Genomic DNA, 27,820 nt, shown 5'->3' with positions numbered 1-27,820 from the left:
GTATTTTGTGTTAATGGTCCCATATTTCTAACAAGGCAGCAGACTTCTGATGCAGGCCTCCAGGCCGAAAAACGAATCAGGTTGAGTCGCCTTTCACTCAAACCTATTCCATTTCAACACCATAGATTGTTTTGTCTCTTCATCTGCTCCACTTTTACTGTTGCTCACTGTCGGTTTTCTCTGTGCTGCTTCATCTGGAGAGGTAAAGTATGGCTGGACAGTAGAACTCCAGAGTAGAGAATGACACGGGGAAAAAAATCTGTCCCCGTCACTGCACCATCCTCTGCACCGCCCCGTCACCGCTGTTCCCTTCACCGCCCCGTCACCGCCATCCCTTTCACCGCCCCGTCACCGCCACTGCCATCCCATTCACCGCCCCGTCACCGTCCCCGTCTAGCACCCATCTTCTTCCCTCCGCTCCCCCATAGTCTGGCATCTGTCTTCTTCCCTTCCAGCGTCTTCTCCCCACTCTGCCTTCCACATTTCCTTTCAGGGTCTGTTCCTCTCTACCCTCTTTCAATGTCTGTTCTATTCCTTTCCACCACCACCCTTCCCTCCCTCCTTTACCATCTGTTCCTTTCTATCACCCTTCTTTCATATCTTCTATCAGTCACCCCACCATCACTAGCAGTCTCTCTTCTCCCTTACCATGAGCAAATAGAACTTCTGAAAATTGTATTGCTGAGGCATTATTTCTAGTACGCCTTTTTTTCCAGATGGATAATGACATCAATTTTATAATTCTTACTGTCTGCTCTGATTTCATTTACAATTTGGTTTGTGTTTTGTACCTGAGGATTCCATGAGGCATTTAACCTTTTCCTGTCTCTTCTGTGATTTCAAGTTGATTCTTTCAATAATGGAGTCTCAAGGCAGTAGCAGTTTTATATTTTGGGCTCTTTTGACATTGTTTAAGGGATTTCTTGTACATTTGGTGCTGGTCTTTTTTGATGAGGTCACTTCAGAATCTATTTCCAAGGAAGAGAAACTTTTTCCCTTTCACCCCCTCCTTCCTTGTGTGAGCCGGAACACGCGGTCCCCGCAAGCAAGTAATTTTATATCATTTTCATTCTATTCATTCATAGAAATTAAAGTCTAGATAATGCCAGTCACATAACAAAACATGATTTTACAAAAATAATTCCCTGCACAATCAAGCCTGCAAGGATTACTAGATGTCTTTCAGCAGCTCCCCTCCCTCCCTCCCCCTTACCTTTGTGGCCAAGTCAAAATGATCTACCAACAATAAAATTTTAAAAACACAAAGCACGCTGTACGCAGAGAAAATGTTCATTATCATTTATATTCCGCGGGTTTTCAAAGAGGTCAAGGCAGATGACTTTATGCAATGTCACCTCAGTAACAACTATACAAAAATAGACAAATATTCCCCCTCCCTTTTTACTAAACTGCGATAGCGGTTTAGAGCGCAGGGAGCTGCGCTGAATGCCCCACGCTGCTCTCGACGCTCATAGGCTCCCTGCGCTAAAAACCGCTATTGCGTTTTAGTAAAAGGGGGCCATAGTGCAAAATATAGACAGCAGATATAAATTCTTAAAACGGACACATTTTGATCACTAAGTTGAAAATAAAATCATTTTTCCTACCTTTTTGTCTGGTGATTTCATGAGTCTCTGGTCCTTCTTCTTTCTTCTCCTGCCCCCCCCCTCTTTCTTTCTCTCTCCCCCTGGCTCCCCTCTTTATTTCTGCCTTTCTTTCTCTCTCCCCCTGGCCCCCTCTTTATTTCTGCCTTTCTTTCTCTCTCCCCCTGGCCTCCCTCTTTATTTCTCTCTCCCCCTGGCCCTCCTCTTTCTTTCTGCCTTTCTTTCTCTCCCCCTTGACCCCCTCTTTATTTCTGCCTTTCTTTCTCTCTCCCTCTGGCCCCCTCTTTATTTCTGCCTTTCTTTCTCTCTTCCCCTGGCCTCCCTCTTTATTTCTCTCTCCCCCTGGCCTTCCTCTCTGTCTGGTCCTGTCTTCATGAAAACAGGAAGTAGGCAGGACCCGGCAGAGAACAAGGCCTGAAGCGGGCAACAGCAGCGAATTGTAAACGCTGCTGCTGCACGAAGAAGGTAATGGAGCACGAGGCAGACCGCTTCTCTCCCCTCCCAGCCGAACCCCCGCTGACCCTCCTATCTCCCCCCCTCCGTGAACCTTTCCGACCCTCCCAGCGAGAGCAGCAAACCTCCTTCGCGACTTTCTCCTCCCTCTGCCCCGTCACTGATGACGTCATCAGTGATGCGGCAGAGGGAGGAGAAAGCCGACGCTACTGGAGGGAAGTTTGCTGCTTTCGCTGGGAGGGTCGGAAAGGTTCACTTGGGGGGGGAGAAATAGGAGGGTCAGCGGGGGTTCGGCTGGGAGGGGGGAGAAACGGTCTGCCTCGGTGCTCCAAGGCCTGGCGCCATTACCTTTTTCGCCCCTCCCGCCCCCACCCCCCTTGGTACGCTACTGCTCTCCAGCTCTCCTTAGTTTGCCGGTTTTCTTTTTCTGCGACCGGCACGCGCGGCTGCTCAAAGTTCAATCTTCTGCTCTGCTGCAACTTCCTGTTTCCGGTTGGGTCAGAGCAGAAGATTGAATACTGAGCAGCCGCGCGTGCGCGGCTCTTTTGAAAGCGTTCCGGTCGCCGAAAAAGAAAGCCGGCAAACTAAGGTGAGGTGGAGAGAGGAAGCTGGTTAAACGATCGAGCCGGCGTGCGGGTGGGCGGGTGGGGGCTGCGGGAACCGCACGATCCTTTATGCCTCACTGCTGTGACAAGACCATTCACCGCTCCACGGGGCGGTGATGGTCTTGTCCCCGTCCCCGCAGAGGCTGCTAATTTTCATTCCCCGTTTTTGGCGGGTTACCCGCGGCTAAACGCAGTAGCCACGGGTAAACCGCCACCGTGTCTTTCTCTACTCCAGAGTAAATACAAAATAAACTTCTCTTTATAATGACAGGGGTTGCCATAGAACTTATTTTGAGGAACTGGAAAAACTGGGATCGATTAAGTTATACTTTTTGGTGGGAATCTGTGTCACACTTTTAAAATGGAACGTATGATGGCCATCCAACAGGGACATTATGGGAAGTTTATGGATATTTGGAAGCCATTGACAAAATTCTGTAAGGAGTGATTGTTGATTTTGCCCATTGATAATACACGTCCTGGGTGGGAAGATATATTTTTAATTTGAGTGCAAATTGTTGGATATGTAGTAGGGGGGGGTGATATATGTATTTGTCATAGAATATAATTTTGATTGATTTTAAGTGCTGTTAAAGTATAAAATGAATGTATAACATGTTGCACTTATTTTTGGCTTCAAAATGAATAAAGATTTATAAAAAATAAAAAAAAGAACTCCAGAGTAAATACATCTAATGGTTTCATATATGAATGTTTGAGTACTGCACATTCAAGCTATTTCCCAGTGTCCACTCTCCTCTATGTCACAGACACACAGGTTCCACATGCTTTTCCCACTAATTAAAGCAATTTTAATATTAAAAGAGCTTTCAAGTAATTAAAAGGTGCATCCATCATTTGTTTTTATCTCTTTTCCAGACTAATCCATATTATAAAACACACCATCATATATTCCCCATTAATACAAAAGTATAAAACAGATAAAAATGTTTACAGGAAATACAAACTAGAAAAAAAAAACACATCCAAGGGACACAGATTTACAAATGGAAATAAATTCTTTCAGATTTTATACAACTAGAAGGTGCACTGGCACTACAGTTCCAACCATTCAGGTTTCTTTCTGTATCAAACAGCAACATGAGCTACTTGGGGTAACAGTGTAATTAAAATGCCATAAATTAAATAAGTTAGTTCACATTTATTTTAGCACTTGAGATTCATGGGTCCATCTTTCTCTAGCGTGTCTTTAAGGCTTTCTTCAAGAGTTCCATATCCGGGGTCTTCACAGCATCCACTCTTCGGCAGCCATATTCTACCAGCTGCAAAGGGATATATTTCTCTAGTAGGCCTAGGCCCTGCCCAGCAGGACTGGAGAACAGCTTAGTCCATGATGGTCTGAAATTTCCTTTGAAGCCCAAAAATGCTATGCTCCCTGCCAAATATAAAGGAGAGATCAAATTGGGATGCTACAACTTCTATCACTTGTAAAGAAAATGGGACGACATGATCAAGGCAAAGTTTACATATGTACTAAGCATCAGTATCATAAGCTGGGTACCTGAGATGCTAAAGGGCTTCACTGCTTGAGCTCTGAATGTACCACTATCTAATGTAAGAGTACCTTGCAGATGGGGGAGATACATCCCTTTGGCTTGGCCTCTCCAGAACAATGTTAGCTTTTATTAAAAAATTATGTCTTACCTGATAATTTTCTTTCCTTTAGACACAGTAGACTAGTGGGTTGTGTCCATCTACCAGCAGATGGAGATGGAGTACTGAACTGAACTCTCTTATTGGATGGCAAGCCTCCTGGCCAATCAGTATTGCTCAAGACAAAGCAGTACGGATAAATGTAGGCTGTAAAAAAGCTTCTTTGACCAACTTCATATAAATTCAAACAGCACAATCAAAGGAAAAAAACACACACTTCCATAAAACACTGATCATATAGAGGAATGTCTGAACCTTAGACACGCTAAGCCCCAGGTACGAACAGGGTGGGATTCAGGATTAATCTGCTGTGACTATAGGAAAGAAAATTATTATCATCAGGTTAGACATAATTTTTCCTTCCTTAGCATCAGCAAGAGATGAATCCAACCCACTAGCAAAGCAGTCCTCAAATAGGGAGGGAAACAGACACTGCCCCCGAGAGACCTAAAGCCTGAGAGGCTGTACCCTATCAAGGTGCCACATTGAGTTCAAAAACAAATGTATCGTTCCTTCAACTAAAAGCAACACGACTCAGTGCCAAGAAATCACCACTGCTCCAGAGGAAAACATCTTCCACCACTCCAGAATCTGTTCACCCAAAAGAAGATACACTGATAAAAAGTAGTCTCCCTAATCTATCGCGTCCCCACAGCATCTGCTGAGTCCTTGTTTCAGCCCAAAAAAGGATCAAAAAGATTGCCAAAATGCCAAAACTTTGGAGTATCGAAGTCTCTACAGATACCAAGGAAATACAGTGACTGAAACTGAGGTCTACAATCCTGTTCTCGGAAGGACGAAGATGACACTCAAACCCTACCTTGAGAATTAAGGACAGCACTAAGTGGATCAAAATGCCTGCATCTGAATGGTGTTTAAAACGGACCCCTAGAATACAATGCCTGGAACACTGACACTCTGCATGCTGCAGGCTAAATAATCAAACACCATTCCGAGTGTACTGTCTTTGATCGAGACTGCCCGCAGGGTCAAGCAGGGAGCCTTTGCAAGGCTCAAAAAGCTATATCAAAAGCCCATTCCAGAGTGGAGTGGATCAAAGAATGGAAATGAAGATCCAGCATGTACCTGTAGCAGTACCCTACTGAATGAGTGTACCTTGATGAGGAGACGAGGAGGCCCATGCAGTACTTTATCTACTATCATCTATTTCAGTGGTTCTTAAACTTGTCCTGTGGGCTGGGTTTCAAGATATACCTAATGAATTTGCATGCGGCAGGTTTGCAAATAAGAGGTGACAGGCATGTAAATCTGCCTTATGCATATTCATTAGGGATATCTTGAAAACCCAACTGGCTGAGGGACCCCCAGGAGAGGTTAAGAACCCTGATCTACTACATTAATATGGAGATGAAGCTACCCCAGAGAAGCTGGTGAGTAGGTAGAGTTATATAGCAATGTATCAGAGCAAAAAATGCCATTGGTATTACTTTAGCTGTCGGAACAGCTCCTGCTTTAAAATGAATAGGTTGTGGCAACTGCCGCCATATAGGCGACTACTGTATTAGAAGAAGGCTACCACCAAGGTTACTCCTGTAAACTCAACTGCTGAGACATACCTGTGGCCATTTCATAGCCCCTGTTTGTGAAGGTATCTGCAGGAATAGAACCTAAACAGTACTACCGTATTTCCCCCAAAATAAGATCTACCCCAAAAATAAGCTCTAGTGCGTTTTTTGGACCCAAAATTAATATAAGACACTGTCTTATTTTTGGGGAAACATGGTATTTACAGAAAAGCGAGTGCGTGGGAATACTAGGCCAGGAGGCTTGCCATCCAATAAGAGTTCTATTCAGTACTCTATCTCCATCTGTAGGTAGGTGGACACAACCCACTAATCTCTGGCGCTAAGGAATATTTAAGTTATTTATATACCACCTATCAATGTCTAAGTGGTTTATATTCAGGTACTCAAGAATTTTTCCTTATCTGTCCCGATGGGCTTACAAGCTATCTAATGTACCTAGGACAATGGAGTATTAGGTTACTTGCCCATGGTCACAAAGAACAGAGCGGGGCTTGAACCCACAACCTCAGGATGATGCTTATAGCTCTAACCACCTCCCCACCTTCCTTGATGGCGACAAGCTCAAGCAATGTAAATACTAGCAGAAACACCCCTCTCAGGTACAAGAACTTTCTTACTTCTTATGCTGGGGGGGCAGGAACTTTATAGTAAGGATGATCCTGTAACCTCAAGTCAAGGGCCACAAGCTAAGGCAATCTTGGTTTAATCCTACTGCTCTTATGGAAATGTAGCGCCACATCTTTATTGAGTCTCCAAAGCTAAGGAGCTCTATGTTCAACCTATTACACATTGGAACATTTACAACACTCTCTGGATCTGTCTATTCTCAGCTAGTCTCTTAATTGTCAAGCTACTAGATTTAAGCAGTCCCTCACTGTCACGTTAAACCTTCCAGTGCTTTGTCAGGAATATCACAGACACATTACTTTTCCTGAGAATACTCATTTTATGTAAACTATCGTAAGCATTCCAAAGCTCTCTGTGAAGGAGCTTGGTGTCAATTCATCATGTGTTAATGCTAAGAAAGTCAAAACAAACAACTTCAGCAAGGGGTCAGATTATAACAAAGAAAAAAAATGTATCTACAATAATCTTGTGATGACAGATATCTGGCAGCAGTTCTCCAAAGTTTGATGATATTCAATAAGCAAATTCTAAAACAATGTTTTAATCCGCTGAGAGACTCTGCCTAACGTGTTGGGTTTTTTTTTTTTTTAAATCACTGCTCTATAAAAATGTAGATTGAGTTAATATTTTTGTAACCTTTCCTTAGTTGCTCTGGGAAATGTAAATTTCAAAAATGCAATAAAAAATAGTTCTAAGTTTATTTCTAGAAGCATTTATGTGATGAAAGGGTGCAGTTGGTCATCATGATGTAAGTTGATATAGTGTTTATGTCTTATGTTTTGTAAGGAGACGTGTACCTTGGTTGTAACCCGGGAAAGCAATTTTTTAAATATATAAATAAATCCTATAATTGGGGGCATCATATGTGCATCTTATGGAATACTATACATGGTGCCCACTGCATGGCACACATAGGTGTGCTAATTTATGACAGCCATAAACCTGGCATTAATGGGCATGCCTAAATGTATGTGCTGATGACAACTTATAATGACATTGTATAACAGAATCTTGGTGTTAAGATGTCCTTATAGAATTGGCGCTGAAGCCTGGCATCGAGACACAAGTTCTAGAATTGCCCCCTTGTCTCTAAATATGAGGTAGAGTCACTTACAGTTGGCATATCATCTAACTATTCAAAGCGTCTTCAGACAAGCCGGACTCTCCCAAATAATCACCAGAACCAAATACTTTTAATACAAGCATTATTTTCTTTAAAATGCTTTTCCTACCTTGGCTTCCTATTCCCTTTCCATGCTCATTTTGGATCATTCCTTTAATTACCAGAGGAAGAACAATTCACATACAATCAGGTTAAAAATGAGAGATCAGAGTTGATAAATATGAGGAGAAGATATCGACTTACCCTTGTTTCTAAGATGTGCTGGTTTGGCTGTTCCTAGGGAAACCAATGCTTCTGCGATACCATCAAGGCTTCCTATATTACCGCGTGTACCCAATAAAACTATTGACCTACCAAAGAATATGGAAATAGACACCCTTCAGAAAAAAAGGCTCTATTCTAAAATGATCTGTTGTATTTCATAACAATTATTCCTATAAGCACGATAGCACCTTGGGCAAGGAAGCACACTGATACACGGATTCCTAAATTCTAAACTATTTTCTACCAAAACTATTACTAATACTAATATTGAGAAGGAACAAGAGAGATTAAAGAGTTTCATTTATTAAACAGGTAAAGAGGTTAAGAGTTAAAAGCAGCCTCAAAATAGTGAGGATTACATAAGGCCAGAGACAGAGAAAGATGTACCAAATCTGGAAGCCTTTTTCAGGCATATGGCAAAGCAAGACGGAAGGAAAGGAGTGGTAGTGGAGGAGAAAGGCACAGATAAATGTGCGACTTACCTGATGAACAGTGTTCCTAGGGAGGGGTGTAGGGAGAGATAAGACAGAAGAGATACTGAGGAACTGCAGCATGAATGCACATGTAGGCCTGAAAGGGAAGTTTGAATTGTATGCAGAAATAGATAGGGAGCCAATGAAGTGACTTGAGAAGAGATGTTAATGTGAAAGTAGCGATACTGGTGGAAGTTAAGTCATGGAGCAGAGTTTTGAGTAAACTGACAAGAGAGATGGATGGTTCATTGGGAGGCCTTTAGCCTTTGGATTAATAAAATGAGCAGCGATTGCTGGAACCTTTTCCTATGAATGCATAAGGGAAGATTAGGTACTTACCTTGGTACTCTTCTTTCTAAAATATAGGAACATCAGTCTTGACCAACAGGTTTTAGCCCTCCTTGGCTGCGAAGTGTGTAGAGTGCCTCATCTACATATTCTTCTGCTCCGCCTCCCCTCACTCTGGGCTGGGCTGGACCTCCTCAGTCTATATCAAAGCTGACAGTCAGCCACAGAGTATGTATAAGAGAGAGAGAGAGGACACGGGGATTCTCCCTGACAAAACAAGTCTGTTCTGCTCAATAAGGGCACTACAAAATACAAATTCCAAGTTTATTCAACTTTTACCATCCCGCTCCAAGGGCCAAAACCTGGGCGGCTTACAATCTAAAATTTTAACTAACTGAAAATTAGTTACATAAAGCACAGTTACTTACCGTAACAGGTGTTATCCAGGGACAGCAGAGTGAGAATACCTGCCTGCTTGTCCTGGGATAATTAAATTTTCAAATCAGATGGCTCTAATAATTCTGTCATAACTTCAAAGTGGATCCAGAATAACAGAGTCTAGGAACCATTTGGTTAAAACCAGCCTTCTGTCTTTGACATCTGAAACTGAGGCACGTATCTTCTCAAGTCAGGCAAACAGTGCAGGAGTTCCAGCTTCAAGTACCAGAAATAGGTCAAGTTTTCAGGATTTACTTTAATATGCATAAGATATATTTGTATACAATGGAGGTAGTATCCATGCAGATCTCTCATATATAGTTTTATTATGGATATCCTGAAACTCTGACCTGTTTCTGGCACTTGAGGTTGAATTCCTGCATCCCTGCATGAAGCAAGCAGGTAACACTGAAAAGAGAAAAAGGCTCAATATTCATGCCAAAGTTTCTTGAAAATCCATTTTGTAGCTAGAGGGAGAGAACAACTACCTGGAACACAAAAGCCCCACTTTTAGCGAAGAATCAAGCACAACTGGCATTAAGGAAACTCTGTTTAAAAAAAATAGTGCAGAAAGATTTTCCTGGCTCATTTCATTCACGCTGCTGGAGTTGGAATTCACACATTAATCTAATCACTAACTAAAGTTGATACTTGACGTGTACTTCACTAAGTAAGAGCAAAAGGAGAATGAAACCACATATCACTGACAATTAGGAACATCTATAGCATTTCCTACATCTAACTGTAAACTTAGGTATACTGCTGCTCGATCCCTCCTCGCTCAAAGGGCCTATTACATCATCCCAAAAAATGTAAGACAGATGCCACACTTGGTCAGGATGCCCAAGCTTCCTTTCCAGTTCATCCTGACTACTACACCTGAATAGACCTACAATGTCCCATTGAAAGCTTGTACAGATCTTGGTATAATTGCAAAGTTGGTCCAATATAACATTAACTGCAAAGTGCCACTTTTCTCTAGGAGTCCTTTGTGTACAAAGTACTCCCTCGAAATTCACAGGGGGTTCCGTTCCAGGACTCCCTGTGAATTTTGAAAAACCGCAAATACAGTTTTTCGCCTGTCAAAAGGCAAGAGATGGCAGCTGGGCCACCGGTGGGTGCAGAAAATCACTGGCAGTATGCTCCGACCGTCTCTTCCTGTTACTAAAGTCAGGCCACACCAATAAGGAACTGATTCGACACGCCAGATAGCGTGTCAAAGCAGCTCCTGAATGGTGTAACCATGATTTTAGTATAAGGAAGTGGCGGTCGGAAAAACACAGCGAATTACTGAGTCCACGATTCGCAAACTGCACATTCACAGGGGTTTACTGTATTTTGAAATCAGACAAGAAGGAGGTCACAGGCGCTTTATAGAACAAATTTCAGAGCACACCTCGCATTCCTAAAAGAAGACATGGAAATCCGGAAGAATAAGAGTGCATGAGCTTTACAAAACAAGGCATAACAGTAGATCTGATTCTACAAGACTTAAGGTATTTACATACCAAACCCCAGAAAACAGAGAGGTGTGTTTCAACTATCAAATCCACAATTTGACATAAAGACTTCTTTAAATACAGTTTTAAACTTGATAGCTGATATGCGAGGCCTCAGCTATTTCTTTTCCTTCTGTTAGAACAGGCCATACTTATGTTAGTAAAATGCATGAACCAACCTTGCATTGTTGTCCAAACAGAGGTATTCTCTTGGATCATCTGCGCTGGCATTAGATGTTTTGACGCCTTTGTCGATGAAGAGTCCAGCCTGAAATAAACAGCAATTGTTCCCTGTGACAACACATAATCACTTCATACAGTACTCATTTAAAATCAGTTATGTTTCTCACACCCTCGGTGGAGGATTGAACTCTCTGACCTGCCTTAAGCATAGACAATCCTTCATACCCTTCTGGAGTTGTGAGTTACAGGTGGCTTAGGGAGAGTTCTCAATCAATGATGCATTAGCTAGCCATAAGAATAGCCTTACTGGGACAGACCAATGGTCCATCTAGCCCAGGTATCTCAAAGTCCCTCCTTGAGGGCCACAATCCAGTCGGGTTTTCATGATTTCCCCAATGAATATGCATTGAAAGCAGTGCATGTACATAGAACTCATGCATATTCATTGGGGAAATCCTGAAAACCCGACTGGATTGCAGCCCTCAAGGAGGGACTTTGAGACCCCTGATCTAGCCCATCTTCAAGGGAGGCCAATCCAAGTCACAAGTACCTGGCAAAACCCAAATAGTAGCAGCATTCCATGCCACTGATCAAGGACAAGCAGTGGCATCCCCTATGTCTGTCTCAACAGCAGACTATGGACTTTTCCTCTGGGAATTTGTCCAAACTAAAAAAAAAAAACAAACCCCAGCTACATTAACCGCTATTAATAAAGGATCTGCCTTCAGTGACTTTTAAGGCTTCTGGTAACAGAATGGTCACCCTACACAATAGCCTAACTTACCTACTGAAATGTCTTCTCCTCATTCACTGTGCTTTTCTCCTATATCCAGAGTTCCCAAACTGTGGGACAAGACCCTAAACAGGATCACACAAGCCACATTTAGGGTCATGACCAGGGTGGGCTCGCCATAGTTGTATCATTATTCTGTGCCTGGAAGTGGGGGGGGGGAGTCACACATAGAAACCTGTAACTATTGACACACAGGTTCACGGAGCGGGGTTATCCCAGAAGAATTGTGAAGAAAACGGAGAAAAGAGCTTGCTGTAACCCCAGGAAACAGTTGCTGACATATAGGAAACAACAGGAGCAGGAGCAGTCTGTGGTTTGTGTGCTTTGTTTTTCTCAGATGTCCTCAGTTATTAACCAGAGTGTTAAGAAATATTGGCCAATTTTACAAACGCACCACAAATTGAAAGATGTAGCATGTATGGTGGCTTACAGCAGGGACTGGGACCTGAATGACAAATTGTGCAAAGCTGATATATGGACTGATCAATACAGGGGGCCTGTGGGTCACTACAAATGCAATCAATGTGTGATGTCATGTTGGAAGGGAAGGTGATTGAAATTCCTTATCGAAGGGAAGTTACATTGAAGATATCCACCACATGTGCCTCTGCATGGGTGGTGTATGTTTTGATATGCCCCTGTCAGCTATGTTATATTGGCCACACCTCTAGAGCCTTTAAAACTCGGCTTTCGGAACACAAGCACAATATTCTCATCAAAATCTAGTGGCTGTCTTAACAAAGCATTGCAAGCAAGTTAAGCACAGATTTGAAGATTTTAAATGTGCAGTGATAGACTTCTTGGTTCCTCCGTTGTGCAGGGGAGACATGAAGAAAAAACTTTAACAAACTGAACAACGTTTGATATTTTCTTTACAAACAGTGTGGCCATTGGGTCTTAATCAGAGAGTGGAGTGGAAAGTTTCAAGTTCAAGTTTTATTAATTTTGATATACCAACCATCAAGTTAATATCTGGCCGGTTAACAATATATTTAAAAGAAAGAGAAACTAAAAGAAACTAAAAAAAAAGAGGTATTGTGTATATACAAATAACATTACAAGACGAACTAGACAGTGAGGATAGAAGGGAAGGGAGGGTGAAGTTACATATTTGAGAAGAAAAATGGAGATAGTGGGGTTAGGATAAAACATAATGGAGAGGGACGCTTTAAAGAAAGCGGTTATTATTGATAAATAGAATTTAAAAAAAAATTTAAAAAAAAAAAAAAAAAAGGAATGATGGCTCTAAGTGTTAGCGAAAGCATCACGAAATAAAAAAGTTTTTAAATCTGTCTTAAATTTATCGAGTCGTGATTCATCGCGGAGTTGCTGTGGCAGGGAATTCCAGAGGGTAGGGGCAGTTACTGCGAAATTTACTTTACGTGTATTGTAGAAGTCTTTGATAGAGGGGATAAAAAGAAGTTTTTGATCAGTTGATCTCAGAGTGCGTGAGGAGCAGTAGGGAAAGCATTTTTTTAAGGTGGAAATCATTTACATTGCTGCTTTTTCGATGTTTTGATTTTCTTCCATCAGCTGTGTTTGATAAGAGCTGAGCTAAGTGCTGATTGGTTGATTCGGACCGGAAGTGAGGTCTGTGTTGGAGGGAGGGCTTTAAGTGCTCTTGTCCGTTTCCTTTGTTCTGAGGCTGGTCTCAGTGGGGCTGCACTTTTCAAGGCTGTATTGTTTGTTCCCCTGATGAGCCAAACATTGATGAAACAAGGTCGCTTGTTGGGAAGACTGGAGAAGACTTGACAGCGTTGGAGCTCAAGTTGTCTTTCGTCGGCTAAGTCATTGAACGTGCCTCCGGGTGACTTTGTCTTTTTTCTAAACCTGAGCTGTTCTGTGAGGGAGTTTTTTTTGCCAGTGAAAGTATCAAAAACAGTTTTGATTTGTACCTTTTGGCTCTATACTGCTACATTAGTCTGAGGCTTTTTTTCCCTTTTTTGGGGTGCATGCTGGGTTTGAATCATTATATGAACATATTATATGTTGTGCGTCCTCATATAGTTTGTTAACACATTATATATTTTTATGCAATTTATTTTTTTATTCTATATTTTTAAGCAATTCAATCTTTTATTTAAATGAGTTAGTCGCAGCTGTCATTTGTTTCATCCGTGTTTCACACCGGTCTCTGCATATCCTAGTAACATAGAAACATAGAATGACGGTAGAAAAGGGCCATCGGCCCAACAAGTCTGCCCACTCTAAGAACCCTCCCCCCTAAGCACTTCCTCGAAGTGAACTCACATGCTTATCCCATTTTTTCTTAAAATCGAGCACGTTGCTGGCCTCAATTACCTGAAGTGGAAGATCATTCCAACTATCAACCAGAGAGATTTGCCTGCACTGCCTTCTTGATATGCAAATCTCTCTCTCATGCATATTCATGTGGATATCCTGAAAACCTGGCCTGCCAGTAGATCTCGAGGACCGGACTTGGGCAGCCCTGTCCTAGTACTTAGGAATTAAACAGTTTGTGTGCCTCACTCACTGTATGTTCCAAACGCAGAACGAGGCACAATTCATCGCTTCAATTATGATTTAAGAGTACATGTTAGAAATATGTTTTTAGCCTCATAGTATTCATTTTCATTATGGTATTTATGGTTCCTGCACTGTTTTGTAGGTGGGCGGTGTTTCATTTTCACGCCACTCCTTCTACGGTTTTATTGCCCATTTTATTGCCGTTTTTCAGTATGCACCTTTGTGTCTCAAGTATTTAACGATATTAGTGACATTTGATTTTGTTTCCATATTGTTTCGGGGCCACACTATAGGGTCATAGCTTTGCTGTTCAAAAGTGTTTTAATGTTTGTTGTAATTCTTCATGCTTTCACAGCACAGATTCTTTAAGCGACCCATCTGGTGTTAGAATTTTCCAGATACAATCAGTATGATTCTGGACCGATTATTTGGAGATGCACATATGTTGGACATTTATGTACTATATCTGTCTATTGTTATTTTTATTTTTATGTTCACAGTACCTATTATATTGCTACTTTTCACTATGCAATAATTTATTGTGTTGATGCTCCACAAGTACAATGAGCTGGATGTATCACTCCACTCTGATTATTTTTTGATATGTTTATTGCTTTTAGGGGTCCTTTTACTAAGGCGCGTTAACCGATTTAGCATGCACTGATTTAGCGCACGCTAATCAATTTAGCGCTTGCTTAATGCTAAGGCATCCATAAAATATAAAGGGCGCCTTAGCATTTAGCGCATGTGCCTTAATAAAAGGACCCCTTAGTGTCATCAATGGAAAGTGTTTTCACACATATTTGCCTCCGATATGAATGTACACTTATGTATCATTACCAGTGATTTGTTTGGCTTATCTGTACAGTTTACGCTCATAAGACAATGCGTTTTTGTGGTTAGTCCAGGTTTCTTTTATATACCTTGTATACACACATATACATATATATACATTTTTTTATCATTTTTAGTAATTAAAGTGTATTCTTTCATATATTTTTTATATATCTATTTATGGTTGATATTAACATGTGCATTTTCTGTATGGCATTGCTTGGTTCCAGTCCTACTTCTCAACTACTGGAGTTACCATCGAAGCCCACTTCAGCCTGTTTTTGCCATTTACAGGACCTAAGCCAAAGAAGTCTGCTAGGAGTCTTAACCTCTGAAGTTGCCATCAAAGTTCACTCCAATTAAAAACCATATAGGAAAAGAGTTATTTGGTTTTCAGTATTTTCAACAAGATCTAACTGCAGCAAATTCTGCAAGGTGTAGATGTAAGGGCATGCTAGCGAAGGAGGGGAGAAGTGGGTTCAGACACCTATTTTTCACTTCTCTAAGCCTTAATCCCATAGCCACAAAATGTGTGTGTGTGTCTGTGTTTTATTGTGCCCTTTTTTTTTTCTTAATTGAAAAGCACTTGGAAGTCTTTCCTGTACAACTGGAATCTTGAATGCTTCTCAATAAATAAAATAAATTTTCTTTCTCCACGTTGCCACATTTTACCAATTCTCATACTGATAATATTTCTGTACCTTAAAATTTGAATGAACTCTGTTGTTGTAGAAGATCCCTAAAGGTGTAAGCTCAGCTTTGGTTTCTGGGACCAGTCCATGAGATTCTCCTGTCGACATCTTGTGGAAGACAAACCATATCCCAGCATCCTGCAAACCAACGGAAGAGAAAACCATGCTGAAATGTGTCATTGTCACATAGCTACATCCAAACCCATGCTCCCAGTCAATAAATGTGTTTTCACCCTACGGCCTGGGGTGTAAATGCAGAGAGGGCCAGTTATAACTCTAACCACCTTACCACACAGACAGGATGGCGAGGAGTGGAAGTTCGGCTGACTGGGTGAGGAAATGGAATACAATCTTTGTACAGAACAGGTGGGGTGGGGGTTATTATCGTTCATGATTTTGAAACAGTAAAAACAAGAAGACAAACAGACAAACAAAAAAATTTCCAGCTTCTAAAAGCAGATGCCCGGCATTATTTATTTATTTAAAAATGTATATCTCTCCTAAAAATAATTAAGCAGTTTCCAATTAAGATTCATAATCCTTTTAAAAAAAAAAAACCCATTACATGCACATAACAGAACAATTTAGTATCTGTCCTGCTTCTCAGACCTTCACATAAAAGCATTTACAAACAAGGGAATCTTTAATAGTTTTTTAAATGTTGCTTTCCCCTCACACAACCGCATTTGCCAATTGGTCCTAAAGTCTAATTTTGACCAACTAGCAAGATCTGCAGTGGCACAAACCCAGATTGCAGTAAAGTAAATTCACCGATTGTGGAGTGGTGGACTTGAGGAGTAGCCTTAATGAATAATGCATTTGCCTGAGAACCTGGGGAACTGAGTTCAACTCCTGCTGCAGTTCTTTGTGACTCTGGGCAAATTCCTTAACCCTCCCATTGCCCCAGGCACAAAATAAGTACCTGTACTGTCTATAATAGGTAAACTGCTGAGACTAACAATAGAAAGGCAGTACCTATATATCAAACCCATCCTGTTTCATTGGCTTGCTGTTTTATTGTTTCTACATTGGATCATGCCAGCCAATTGCCTTGTTGTTTTCTGGGACCTTCACAATTATGTAATTTTTACATTTTTGTTGTAAATTGTTGGGTAATACTTGTGCATAAAGTGCGATATAGAAAATAAAAATGAAATGTACTATGCTATTATGTAAATATTATACGAGGACTGTCTCAGATTGTAAGAGGGTATATCTATTTTTAAACAATTGTTCTGGAGGTTTCTAATTCAGAGTCGGTACTTAGATAAAAAAAAGTATTGTTAAAAGACTGTCAAATATATTTGGATCATTAGTTTTTATAGTGGCTTCAGTGTTTTCATAAACATTAACATAAAAACATAAAAACAGAAGCTTAAACATGCATTTGATGTATATAATTAATTTAATTTTACATTATTTTAAATAGTCTGAACTTTTAAATACTGAGTGGAGTGGAAAAGGTAGATGTGAATTGCTTGTTTACTCTTTCCAAAAATACAAGGACAAGAAGGGGGGGGCATGCAATTTAAGCTACTACGTAGTAGATTTAAAACAAACCATAGAAAATATTTCTTCACTCAATGTGTAATTAAACTCTGGAATTCACTACCAGAGAATGTGGTTAAAGCAATTAGCTTAGCAGGGTTTAAAAAAAGGTTTGGTTAGTTTCCAAAAACAAAAGTTCATAAGCCACTATTGAGATGGTTTAGTGAACTTGGAACTAGTTGGCAACCTTAAAGTATCAAATTGAAAGTGATAAGACACAGTTCTGTAACTGGCGCACAAGATGCTTAGCGAGCAACTACAGGGGCACAAATATGTGGGCACAGCATGAGTGTGTCACACACGTGTCACCGTGCAAGGTGCACAACTTGTAGATAATCAGTTGTGTGCGCTAAAGAATGACACAAACAAATTTGTCCCTGTCCCCACAGGAACTCAGTTTCCCCATCCCCATGAGTTTTGTCGCTGTCCCTGTCCCATTCCTGTAAGCTCTGCTTTAACATCACAAGCCTTGAACACTTATGATTTTAAAGTGTTTGAGGCTTGTGCAGATGAGGACAGAGCTTGCAGGAGAGGGGCAAGAAAAAAAACTTACCAGGACAGGATGGAAAAATAAGTTCTCGTGGGGACGGGGGAAAATTTGTCCCCATGTCATTCTCTAGTGTGCATTACACGGTGCACTTAGGTATGCCAACTTACCGCTGCCCTTGACATGACATAAGCTGGCGGGCCTAGCTTTTAGCACACTAAAGCAGCTTTGCGCTGGTTATGTATTCCGTAATGGCACAGGCACTCCCAGAGACCATTACAGAATTGGTGCATATAAATCTTTAGGACAGGTGCATATCTGTGCAAGAGAATTTGGGCTGAGCGACTACCGCAAAGACATAAAGCCACTTATATTGCCCTTATCTTAAAAAGGCATAAAACAGGAGCTATCTTGGATGTGTCGCATAAGAAATGGGTGTACAATGTGGATACATGAGCAAACAGAGAATTGTGCTGCACATACAAACTCTACCACTTTAGACATGTCACAAAATAAAAAGCCTGCAGAAAGGGCTAGTGTATGAGCACCCAGTGACCCCAGGGCAAGATTTAGGCACCGTATATACTCAAATATAAGCCGAGATTTTGGGGCTAAAAAATGGCCCAAAAATGGGGATCTAGGCTTATATTCAGGTCAGTGCCCACCCCTACCCTCTCCCGGACCTGTTGCAGGCCTCCTGCTGTAAGTCCTGATAGTCCATCAGTGGGCCACCTCCTGTCCTTGCTGACTCTAAAAAGTTTTACTTCCCTCCCGCCTCCCCTGTGTACCTTTTGAATTCCCTGGCAGTCTCTAAGTGGGCTGGGACAGGAGGAATCCCACCTGCCTCCTGCCCCGGCCAACAGTGGTATTTTTTACCTCCCTCCCGCCACCCCCGCATAAACTTTCAATTCCATGGTGATCCAGTGGTGAACCTGCTGGGCAAAGAGCCAATAGCTGAATGACTGCCTTTTTTTTTTTTGGGGGGGGGGGGAAGCTACCTCGGTTTATAGTCAGGTCGGATTATATTCCAGTATATATGGTATGTACAACTGAAAATATGGAGGAAGTAAATATTTCACATAAGACCTCAAATTCGGAATCCACTCCTTGTGACACATCTCCAAATCACAAAGGGAAGCTTTCCTAAACAGCTAGGGAAACAGGAAAAATGTGCTTCTATGACAGAAGAACAAAGGGGAAGGGTCAGTACTGTGTGCCGTGAAAGAATCAGAAAGGATTGCTAGCTAGCATTATCCAGTGAGAACCAAAAGATGACAAATTTCCAGAGCATAGCTCTGCCTCTCTGTTCCCTATAGGCATGTCTTACAACTTTCTATCATGAATAAGACATATGCAATGTGACCTGACTCACCTGAGAGCCTGCAGCTGCGTTACTGATCATGTGATTATTGGGATTAGCAATCCAAAATGTTGAAACCGCCCTGGAACACATTACAATAACAATAATGAACTTCCGGTATGTGGTTCAGTGGTGAGTAATCTTCATGCATGTCTAATGGGTTCAATATACAGACTGGACTTGCATTCAACCAATCTCTCAAAATGCTGCACTAGATCAGTGTTTTTCAACTCGGTCCTGGATTAACCCTTTGCCAGTCAGGTTTTCAGGCTATCCACAATGAATATGTATAAACTTGATTTGCATACACTGCCTCCGTTATATGCAAATTTCTTTCATGCATATTCATTGTGGAAAGCCTGAAAACCTGACTGGCAAAGGATTACTCCAGGACCAAGTTGAGAAACACTGTACTAGACTACTGGAAATTCTCTGTACATGGCTAGGTGAGAGGAGGGAGCAAAATGTTCAGAATCTATCAATTGCAGTTCTAACCCCTCTTCCTTTTCGTTCCCGTACGTTAATGTCCATAAAAATTTGTCATTTCCCCTGATTTGTCCTTGTTTATATTGTAAATTATTTGGTGTAGGGTCTTGACATTTTTTGTACACCGCCTAGAAGGCTTGATTAGGTGGTATAAGAAATTTTAATTAAACTTGAAACTTGAAATAGCTAACAGATCTCAGCAACTCATTACCAATGACATCAAATAGTATGACCAGGGGCGGACTGACCACTGGAACAATAGGGCAGTCCCCAGGGGCCCACAGCAGTAGGGGGGGCCAGTCTCCCCTATCCTCCATTTATTTTAATAATTTTTAATAGGTGGTTATGGGTCCATAACCTTATTGCCCAGATCACTGTCATTCTGTCCCTGAGTGTGACATAACAATGGAGAGAATTCTGGAATGCTAAAACAATATTTTGGACCTCCAATAAGATTCTCCCAAGCAAACAATTCAGTATTTTAATATTTCCCAGGACCTCAGCGACACCACTCAGGGCTCAATACAACTTTCATAGCCCTAAGCTTTACAAGCCAGCATTTCCTCGGTCCTTATATATCAATATTTCAGGAAAAAACAGATCCAACATGGCATCGAGGGCAGACGCCGGGCACAGAGCTTCTGCTTAATTAGATCTCAACTCACTTACCTCTACTTGTACTAACATTGAAGTGCTGATTTTCTTGCTTGTTTCTGGCTATGGGTAAGTGGAAAGGAAGTTCCAGGGCACCTCCTCCAGCGACTGGGACTCCATGAGGTCTGATTCAGACCACTTTGGATGGAAGAACTGTGCTCTAAGCGAAGGAGACACACCCAAGTTTGGGGGGGAACGCCGATTTCTGTGGCGAGCCCTCAGTTACAATTGGGTTTCCTTGAGCCCAATTCAGGGGCAGGCTCCCCTCCAACCCGGAAAAGGAATCTCTACAGAGAGAGAGGCGATGCAGCTCTCACGAGAGGGAAGATTACTGCCTAGCCCTGGAGGAGCAATGGGAGGAGATTTGGTGGAAGAAGAAGATCCCACTTTGCCATCAACATCGGAACTCACTGCGGAGACAGGGGAAATACTACCTTCCGTGAAACGAAGGTAGTATTTCCGTGAAACGAATTGTAGAGAACTATTGATGTAATGGACTCTTAACCTCAGGAAATATGGTTAGAAATGACTGTGATACTATCAGTTCACAGGTAAACTCTCATGGAGATATTCTTCATGAACAAGCTGAGACTATAAAAAGACATGAAGAACAGATCAAACAGATTAAGACCTTAGAAGTGGAGATCGTCAAAGAAAGAGCTGTTATTCCGAAAAAGTTGGAATTTATAGAGAATGAGCAAAGGAAAAATCATTTAAGACTCTTGAATTTTCCTAAGTCACCAATTATATCACCAGTGGAAATGGTTCGTAGGTACTTGAAAGAGATCTTATTAATACCTACGGAGAGCTTACCACCAATAACAAATGCTCAGTATATTTCCCTTGGAAATAAACAAGTTTAATTCAACCCCTACTGAAGCAATGGGAGCAGAAGGTAAATTGAATTTGACCAACTTTCTGGAAATTCTTTGGAAGTAATACACTTCTCCCTCCGTATTCGCTGTGATAGGGGATTAACAGAACCGCAAATACAGTAAAACTGCAAATAACTTTTTCATATGTTATCCGCCGTTTTCTATTACAAACCGTCGTGAATATGGTGAAACTGCGAATAACATGGTGGGAGACCTGGCCTGTTCCTGAAGGAGAGGCAAAACACGGTGAAGAAAGTGCTGGGAATTAGCGATTTTCTCTGTAAACGCTTAGAATCAGTGATTTCTTTATGCAAGCTGATGTAATTTGGGGGTAGGAGCCTGCAAGCTAAAAACCGTAAATAATCGAAACCGCGATTGCTGAAACCGCGAATACGGAGGGAGAAGTGTAACAGAAAGGACTACGTTTATAGTGAAGTTTGCACTGGAATTTGATAGGAATTTAATTCTTCAGATTTACTTTCGACATATGAATGATGAAATTTTTCGGTTCAACTGTATGTCTTTTGCCTGATATTTCTCAAGTGACTCAGAAAAGTAGAAAGAACTTTTTGACTTACAGGTCAAGAGTCCAGGCTTTAGGTGCTTCGTTTATATTAAAATTCCCATCCAAGTTTTGTGTTACCTTAGAAGGGAAAAATTTATTGTGGCTAGAGAGGCACAATAGCATCTCCTGTCGGGGTGTCTCCTAATTCTGCCCTTTTGGTAAATGTTCATTGTTTTCCTTTTCTTTTTTTCTTCCTTCTCTTGGATCATATAAATATTGTGGACTAAATAATTATTATAATTTACCTAAGATTATTTATAGATCACAATTTAAAGTGGATATTTTATTTCTGAATCTGTATGCAAGTAAAAGTTTGCTTGTTTGTAACTGAAAATTAATTAAAAATAAATAATTTAAAAAATATCAATATTTCAGATTATTATTCTGCTATCTTAACTCTAAAAAGAGTATAAATGTTTTAGCTTAGCTTTAATGCCGCATGTGTTATTGATTGTCCACTCGGCCAGGGGTTATTATGTTCAACATGTTTCACTAGAATGAACATAAGCAATGCCTCTGCTGGGTCAGACCTGAGGTCCATTGTGCCCAGCAGCCCGCTCATGCGGAGGCCCCAACAGGTCCAGGACCTGTGCAGTGGTCCTCTATTTATACCCTTCTATCCCCCTTTCCAGCAGAAAATTGTCCAATCCTTTCTTAAACCCCAATACCGTACTCTACCCTATTACGTCCTCTGGAAGCGCATTCCAGGTGTCCACCACACACTGGGTAAAGAAGAACTTCCTAGCATTTGTTTTGAATCTGTCCTCTTTCAGTTTTTCCGAATGCCCTCTTGTTCTTATATTTTTTTTGAAAGTTTAAAGAAACTGTCCCTCTCTACTCTCTCTATGCCCCTCATGATCTTATAAGTCTCTATCATATCCCCTCTAAGTCTCCTCTTCTCCAGGGAAAAGAGACCCAGTTTCTCCAATCTCTCAGCGTATGAAAGGTTTTCCATCCCTTTTATCAGACGTGTCGCTCTCCTCTGAACCCTCTCGAGTAATGCCATATCCTTCTTAAGGTACGGCAACCAATATTGGACGCAGTATTCCAGATGCGGGCGCACCATCACCCGATACAGCGGCAGGATAACTTCTTTCGTCCTGGTTGTAATACCCTTCTTGATTATACCTAGCATTCTATTTTCTCTCTTAGCGGCCGCTATGCACTGTGCCTTCGGCTTCATTGTCATGTCCACCTTTATCCCCAAGTCCCTTTCTTGGGTACTCTCGTTCACTAACATCCCTCCCATTGTATAGTTGTACCTCGGGTTTCTGCTTCTTCAAGAACATACCCCTTCAAATATGTCATTGCTGCCTGGACCTGGGAACTATTAAAATATTGAATTGTTTGCTTCGGAGAATCTTATTGGAGCATGTATATACATTATTTTTCAAGTTAAAAGATCTGCCTGAAGGAGCGATGAAGGCAATATTTTGGGGCATATCATAGGGAAGACAACCTCTACAGTACCGAGGTCAGTTTTTGAAGTTGCACCTCTTGAGTAAAATATATACTGATTAAAGATAATCCAGACAACTATTATCAAAACAGTGCAGCTTCTGTATCATATTCCATTAAGGTGAAACTTAAGGCCCTACATCTGGAGGAGCAGGAAGTGGCAGATATAAATCAGGCCAATATTCAAAAGAGCTCAGACAGTTAGCAGGACTTGCGAACCGGATAATCCCAGTGAGCACAATATTCAGCAGCACTATCCAGACAGTGCCACTAAGTATTTCCTCTGCTCGCTGTAACACTATCCTTATAGTGTCAGGGCAGTCTGTAAGAGGAGCTGGGGAAGAGCCAGCACTTATCCCGAGAGTGTGGCGCAGTGGTTAAAGCTACAGCCTCAGCACCCTGGGGTTGTGGGTTCAAGCCCACACTGCTCCTTGTGACCCTGGGCAAGTCACTTAATCCCCACATTGCCCCAGGTACATTAGATAGATTGTGAGCCCACCGGGACGGACAAGGGAAACTGCTTGAGTACCTGAATAAATTCATGTAAACCGTTCTGAGCTGCCCTGGCAGAACGGTATAGAAAATTGAATAAATAAAAATAAAACAATCAGCAGCATAACTCTGGACAATGAAAAAAAAAAAAAAAACCCCAAAAACGTTCTACCTGTATACATACTGATTATCTGGACAGCGGCTGAACATTAACACTGCGTTGACCAAAACTCGAGATACTGCCATCAAACATCCATCCAGATTTTTTTTAACCCATAGTACTGGCTTTTTAAATAACGAGTTTGACACTGGAGTGCAGGGGTGGGGCGGTGGTGGTGGGGGGGGGTCTTTCAGGTCTTCGTGAAGGATTAACATGGAAGACCCTGCGTTGTCTACTGTTGAATTTTGTTTCATTTTACTGTTTGGTGTGTGAGTTTGTAATATGAAAAAACTTTCAATAAAAAGGAATTTAAAAAAATAAAATAACAGCGAGTACCAATCTATAATGGGCAAGCACTGCTCTATGAAGGAGTTTGCAACATGATGAAGGGCCAAATTCAAAACCAATTTAATGAAGTATTTCTTCACATGACACCTGCAGATGCAAGGAAAAGCCTCCTAATGGTGGAAGCAAATATAGCATCAGAAGTTAAAAAAAAAGGTATGGGAAAGGCAGAAATGTTCAGCGGCAGAAGAGCTGGGTTACTGTTAGATATTGCACAGTCTGCGCTAAGGCAGTATATAAGAGAGACACTGTATAGCAGGGGTGTCAAGTCCCTCCTCGAGGGCCGCTATCCAGTCAGGTTTTCAGGATTTTCCCCAATGAATATGCATGAGATCTATTTGCATGCACTGCTTTCATTGTATGCTAATAGATCTCATGCATATTCATTGGGGAAATCCTGAAAACCCGACTGGATTGCGGCCCTCGAGGAGGGACTTTTGACACCCCTGCTGTATAGACTGTGCAGTCTTTTAGGTCTTTATTTGTACTAATCTTGGTCTTAACCAATTTTTGAGGCAGAATTACTGGGCCAACCAATACTGTAGATTAACATTCAAATGAGCCTTTTTACAAAGCTGCAGCAAGCACCAGCATGTGCTTATCATAGACAAAAAAAAAAAAATGGTGTACCACGGGGTATGCTGAGGTGACCTGCAGTAATTTTGCCATCTGGGCATTCTACCCACGCACCAAAAATAAAATTTATTTTTTTATGTAGGAGGCATGCTGAGACAGGGAGAGGGCGTACTCTCTGCTAATCAGTTAGTGCAGCTATGTACATTGCTTTGTTCCAACTGATTAGCATGTGCTCGGCATATAAGCCCTTACAACCTACTTAATTGGGTGGCAGTTAAGGGCGCGTGTACTAATGGCAAAATAAGCATGTGGCCAGTGATACCAAAAATAAGAATGCCAGCCTTTTACCCCAGCGTAAAAATGGCTTTAGCATGTGGGAATGACATATGTAAGGGACGCAAAGGCCTCTTTTTACCGCTGTTTGGTAAAAGGGACCCAAATATTTAAGAAAGAGAAACAATACATGTTGGTGGCAATTCCATAACTAGGTGTTCACATTTATGTACACATTACCTGCAAAATTGTTCTTGTGCCAGTATTCCCCCCCAAGCACTATTCTGTAACAGTGCACTAAAGCAAGGGGTGGAGCGTGTACCACTTACACATGCAAGTTACAGAATATTGCCAATTTAGGGCCCCTTTGCCAGAATTACCTCCTTTAGGTGGGATGCATCAGGTACCCCAGCTAAAATAGGTTGGGATTTCTTTGGAAATGATTTAGCCACTATGGACCATGGGTCTCTGCGAGGTGTGATCCCATATGGCACGAACTTTAGAAATCTAATCTAATCTTCTATTTGGGAGTCGCACAAACCTATACAAGCTCTAGGTGACTGAAGAGTAAACAGGGAGGGAAGGGGACATACAGGAGGAAAGGAGAAAAGGCAGATATTAATTAATTGTCAAAGAGGTAAGTTTTTAGGGGTTTTTTCAGAAGGAGTAGTTGGCCTCCTTTCTGATAGTTTCTTACAGATTACCTCTGAAAAAGGAACCCATGGAGGTCTCGAAAGCTCAGGTACGACAACGTCTGTTTTGTCAGTTCAATTAAAGGTCTTTACCACACCCTACAGAAACTTCGGTTTTATCTGGGATCAATACAGCTACTCGCATTTTAAACCACAAATTGTGAGCATAAATAATTTTATGTGGGGATCTTTCACAGGAATATTTCAGTACTTTAAGCTTCCAGCCCCGACTAAAAACCTTCCTTGAAAACAGGTTGGGTCCGTTTCAGATGGCTTGTACTCACATGCAGTCTGTGGCCGGCACTGGTACGTAGCTCCCATGCACTTTATCCCTGATAGCAGTGCACATGGTACTGTTCCGATCCGTGGGAAGAAGAGTGCCTGGCTTGGTGACCAGACCCAGGTTGTGAAACAAAGTATTCCTCTGCTCGATGCCATCTTCCAGGAAAAAACAATGGCCAAGCGTGTCGTAGCCAATAGTATCCTTGACCTACCGAAGAGTAAATTCATTGCATTAACAGAAGAGCATTTTCGAAGATATACACAGCAAGGTATACCCGTTTCTTATGTCGTTTCATAGTGAGAAAGTATGAACATATCTTCGCTCTAGAAATCAGTACAAAGTCCATGGGTGCAAATGTGCAGCAAAGTGGAAGTCTGAAAATTACTCCCACCTTCAAATGTTCAAAAGACTTTGTTCAAGCCTCATCAGCATTTGTGAAATTTCTATTCTTGTAGAGACATGCGCTGTCTCGTGAACTATATATGTACATCTGCAATCCGCCTAGAAGCTGAACGACAGTGCAGAATAGAAATATAGATAAACCAAATGACCTCTTAAGACTTTTGTTTTTGTAACCAATTTAAAACATTCATGACAGATTTAGAACATTTACATTATCTCCATCTAAAAATCAAATGGGATGAGGCTGCAGGAGAGAAGAATGCTTAATAAATGCCAGTGCTGGAACCTATGTCCTTTGAACTCTAAAGGTCTTTTTAAAATGTTTTTCTGAATGGGGAGGAAGTGATTGATCTTGACAGCACACTTGCAATAAAACGCAGAAATGAGCACAATTACAACAAAACTTTCTCCAAACACTGGAACATTACAGTAAGGAGTAGATGGTTTGTTCCCTATTTAAACTGTATCCATTTTTCATATAAAGTTTTTAAAAAGTGTAAAAATGATTTTGATAGTAACCTGCACAAAGTGTTAGTTATAGCTGAAACAGCAGTGGTACCACAGCATTGGGTTTTCCGGAAGGCTGAAGCGACCTGCATGGAGGATAAGAGGAGAGAAGGCAGGGAAGGAAAAGCAAGCGTAAAGAGATGGGTTTCAAGAGCAGTATTAATGGCTGAGAGGTCAGATTCCTGATGAAAATAAGCAGGCAGTGGTGAAATAAAGGGGGGAGGGGTGGACAGCCCCAGGTGCCATCTTGGTGGGGGTGCCGTCACCTCTCTGCTCCCCCACATCAGGCTCGCGCACTCCCTTCCCTGCCCCTGTACCTCTTTGAATCTTCGCCAATGTGATCCAAATTCTCTGGCCTGGCTCCTCTCTGAAATCACTTCCAGGTCACGGGGTCAGGATGACAGAGGGAAGTGCAATGCCGGTGTGGGTAGCAGTCTGCAGGGACTGCTCGCGATGGGAAGGATTTGAAGAGGTACAGGGGAATGAAGGGTGCGAGTGTGGCGTGGGGAGTGGGAAGGAGCAAGGGGGAGTGGAAGGGCGGAGAGGAGGGCACAGAGGGGCGCCTCCTAACCTTGCTATGCCACTTTAAGCAGGCAAGGCATTCCACAGTTTAGGAGCAATATATCAGATAGAGGAGGAAGAGAGAGCAAATCTGCAATAGATCACTGGAGTAGACGTGGAGGACTGTAAGGGATCAAAAAGCTATGGAGGTAGGTGAGGGCATCAATAAAATGACCTTTAAAAGCAAGAACTAATAACTTAAATTGAATGCAAAAACCAATGGGTAACCAATGCTCATGCCTGAGGAGGGGAGTGACCTGATCAAATGGGCAAGCCTCATGAAGAAGATGGACAGTGGTGGACTGAATTAACTCTAAGTGGTAAACCAGCACACAAAACGTTGAAGTAGTCAAGGTGAGTAATCACTGGGGATAAGAGAAGTGAGTAGATGGCACATAAAGATAGGGACGAATAGAGCAAATACGACGCAGAGCTTGAAAGGATGAGTGAACAACATTATCAGTCTGAGCTTTGAAAGTGAGTTGACTGTCAAAAACAACATAAAGAATTTT

At 41.6% G+C, this 27,820-nt stretch overlaps 1 protein-coding gene across 1 annotated transcript in view; it reads right to left on the bottom strand.

Annotated features, from left to right (window-relative positions):
* Window positions 1–3,122: 3,122 nt before the first annotated feature.
* CEMIP2 (cell migration inducing hyaluronidase 2) overlaps window positions 3,123–27,820 on the bottom strand; it is a 181,318-nt gene continuing 156,620 nt past the window's right edge. Inside the window, exons 9-14 of the mRNA XM_033962543.1 lie at window positions 25,840–26,045; window positions 18,992–19,061; window positions 15,594–15,722; window positions 10,775–10,863; window positions 7,877–7,983; window positions 3,123–4,058 (exon numbers count right to left, since the gene is read on the bottom strand). Of these exons, the coding sequence (XP_033818434.1) occupies window positions 3,862–4,058; window positions 7,877–7,983; window positions 10,775–10,863; window positions 15,594–15,722; window positions 18,992–19,061; window positions 25,840–26,045 (798 nt within the window). The 3' untranslated portion in view covers window positions 3,123–3,861. The remainder of the gene's footprint in view (window positions 4,059–7,876; window positions 7,984–10,774; window positions 10,864–15,593; window positions 15,723–18,991; window positions 19,062–25,839; window positions 26,046–27,820) is intronic.

The sequence above is a fragment of the Geotrypetes seraphini genome, chromosome 1, assembly GCF_902459505.1.
Source record: "Geotrypetes seraphini chromosome 1, aGeoSer1.1, whole genome shotgun sequence".
NCBI classification, from domain to species: domain Eukaryota; kingdom Metazoa; phylum Chordata; class Amphibia; order Gymnophiona; family Dermophiidae; genus Geotrypetes; species Geotrypetes seraphini.
Note: the sequence above shows the minus strand (reverse complement) of the source record. Positions and strands in the feature narration are given on the sequence as shown.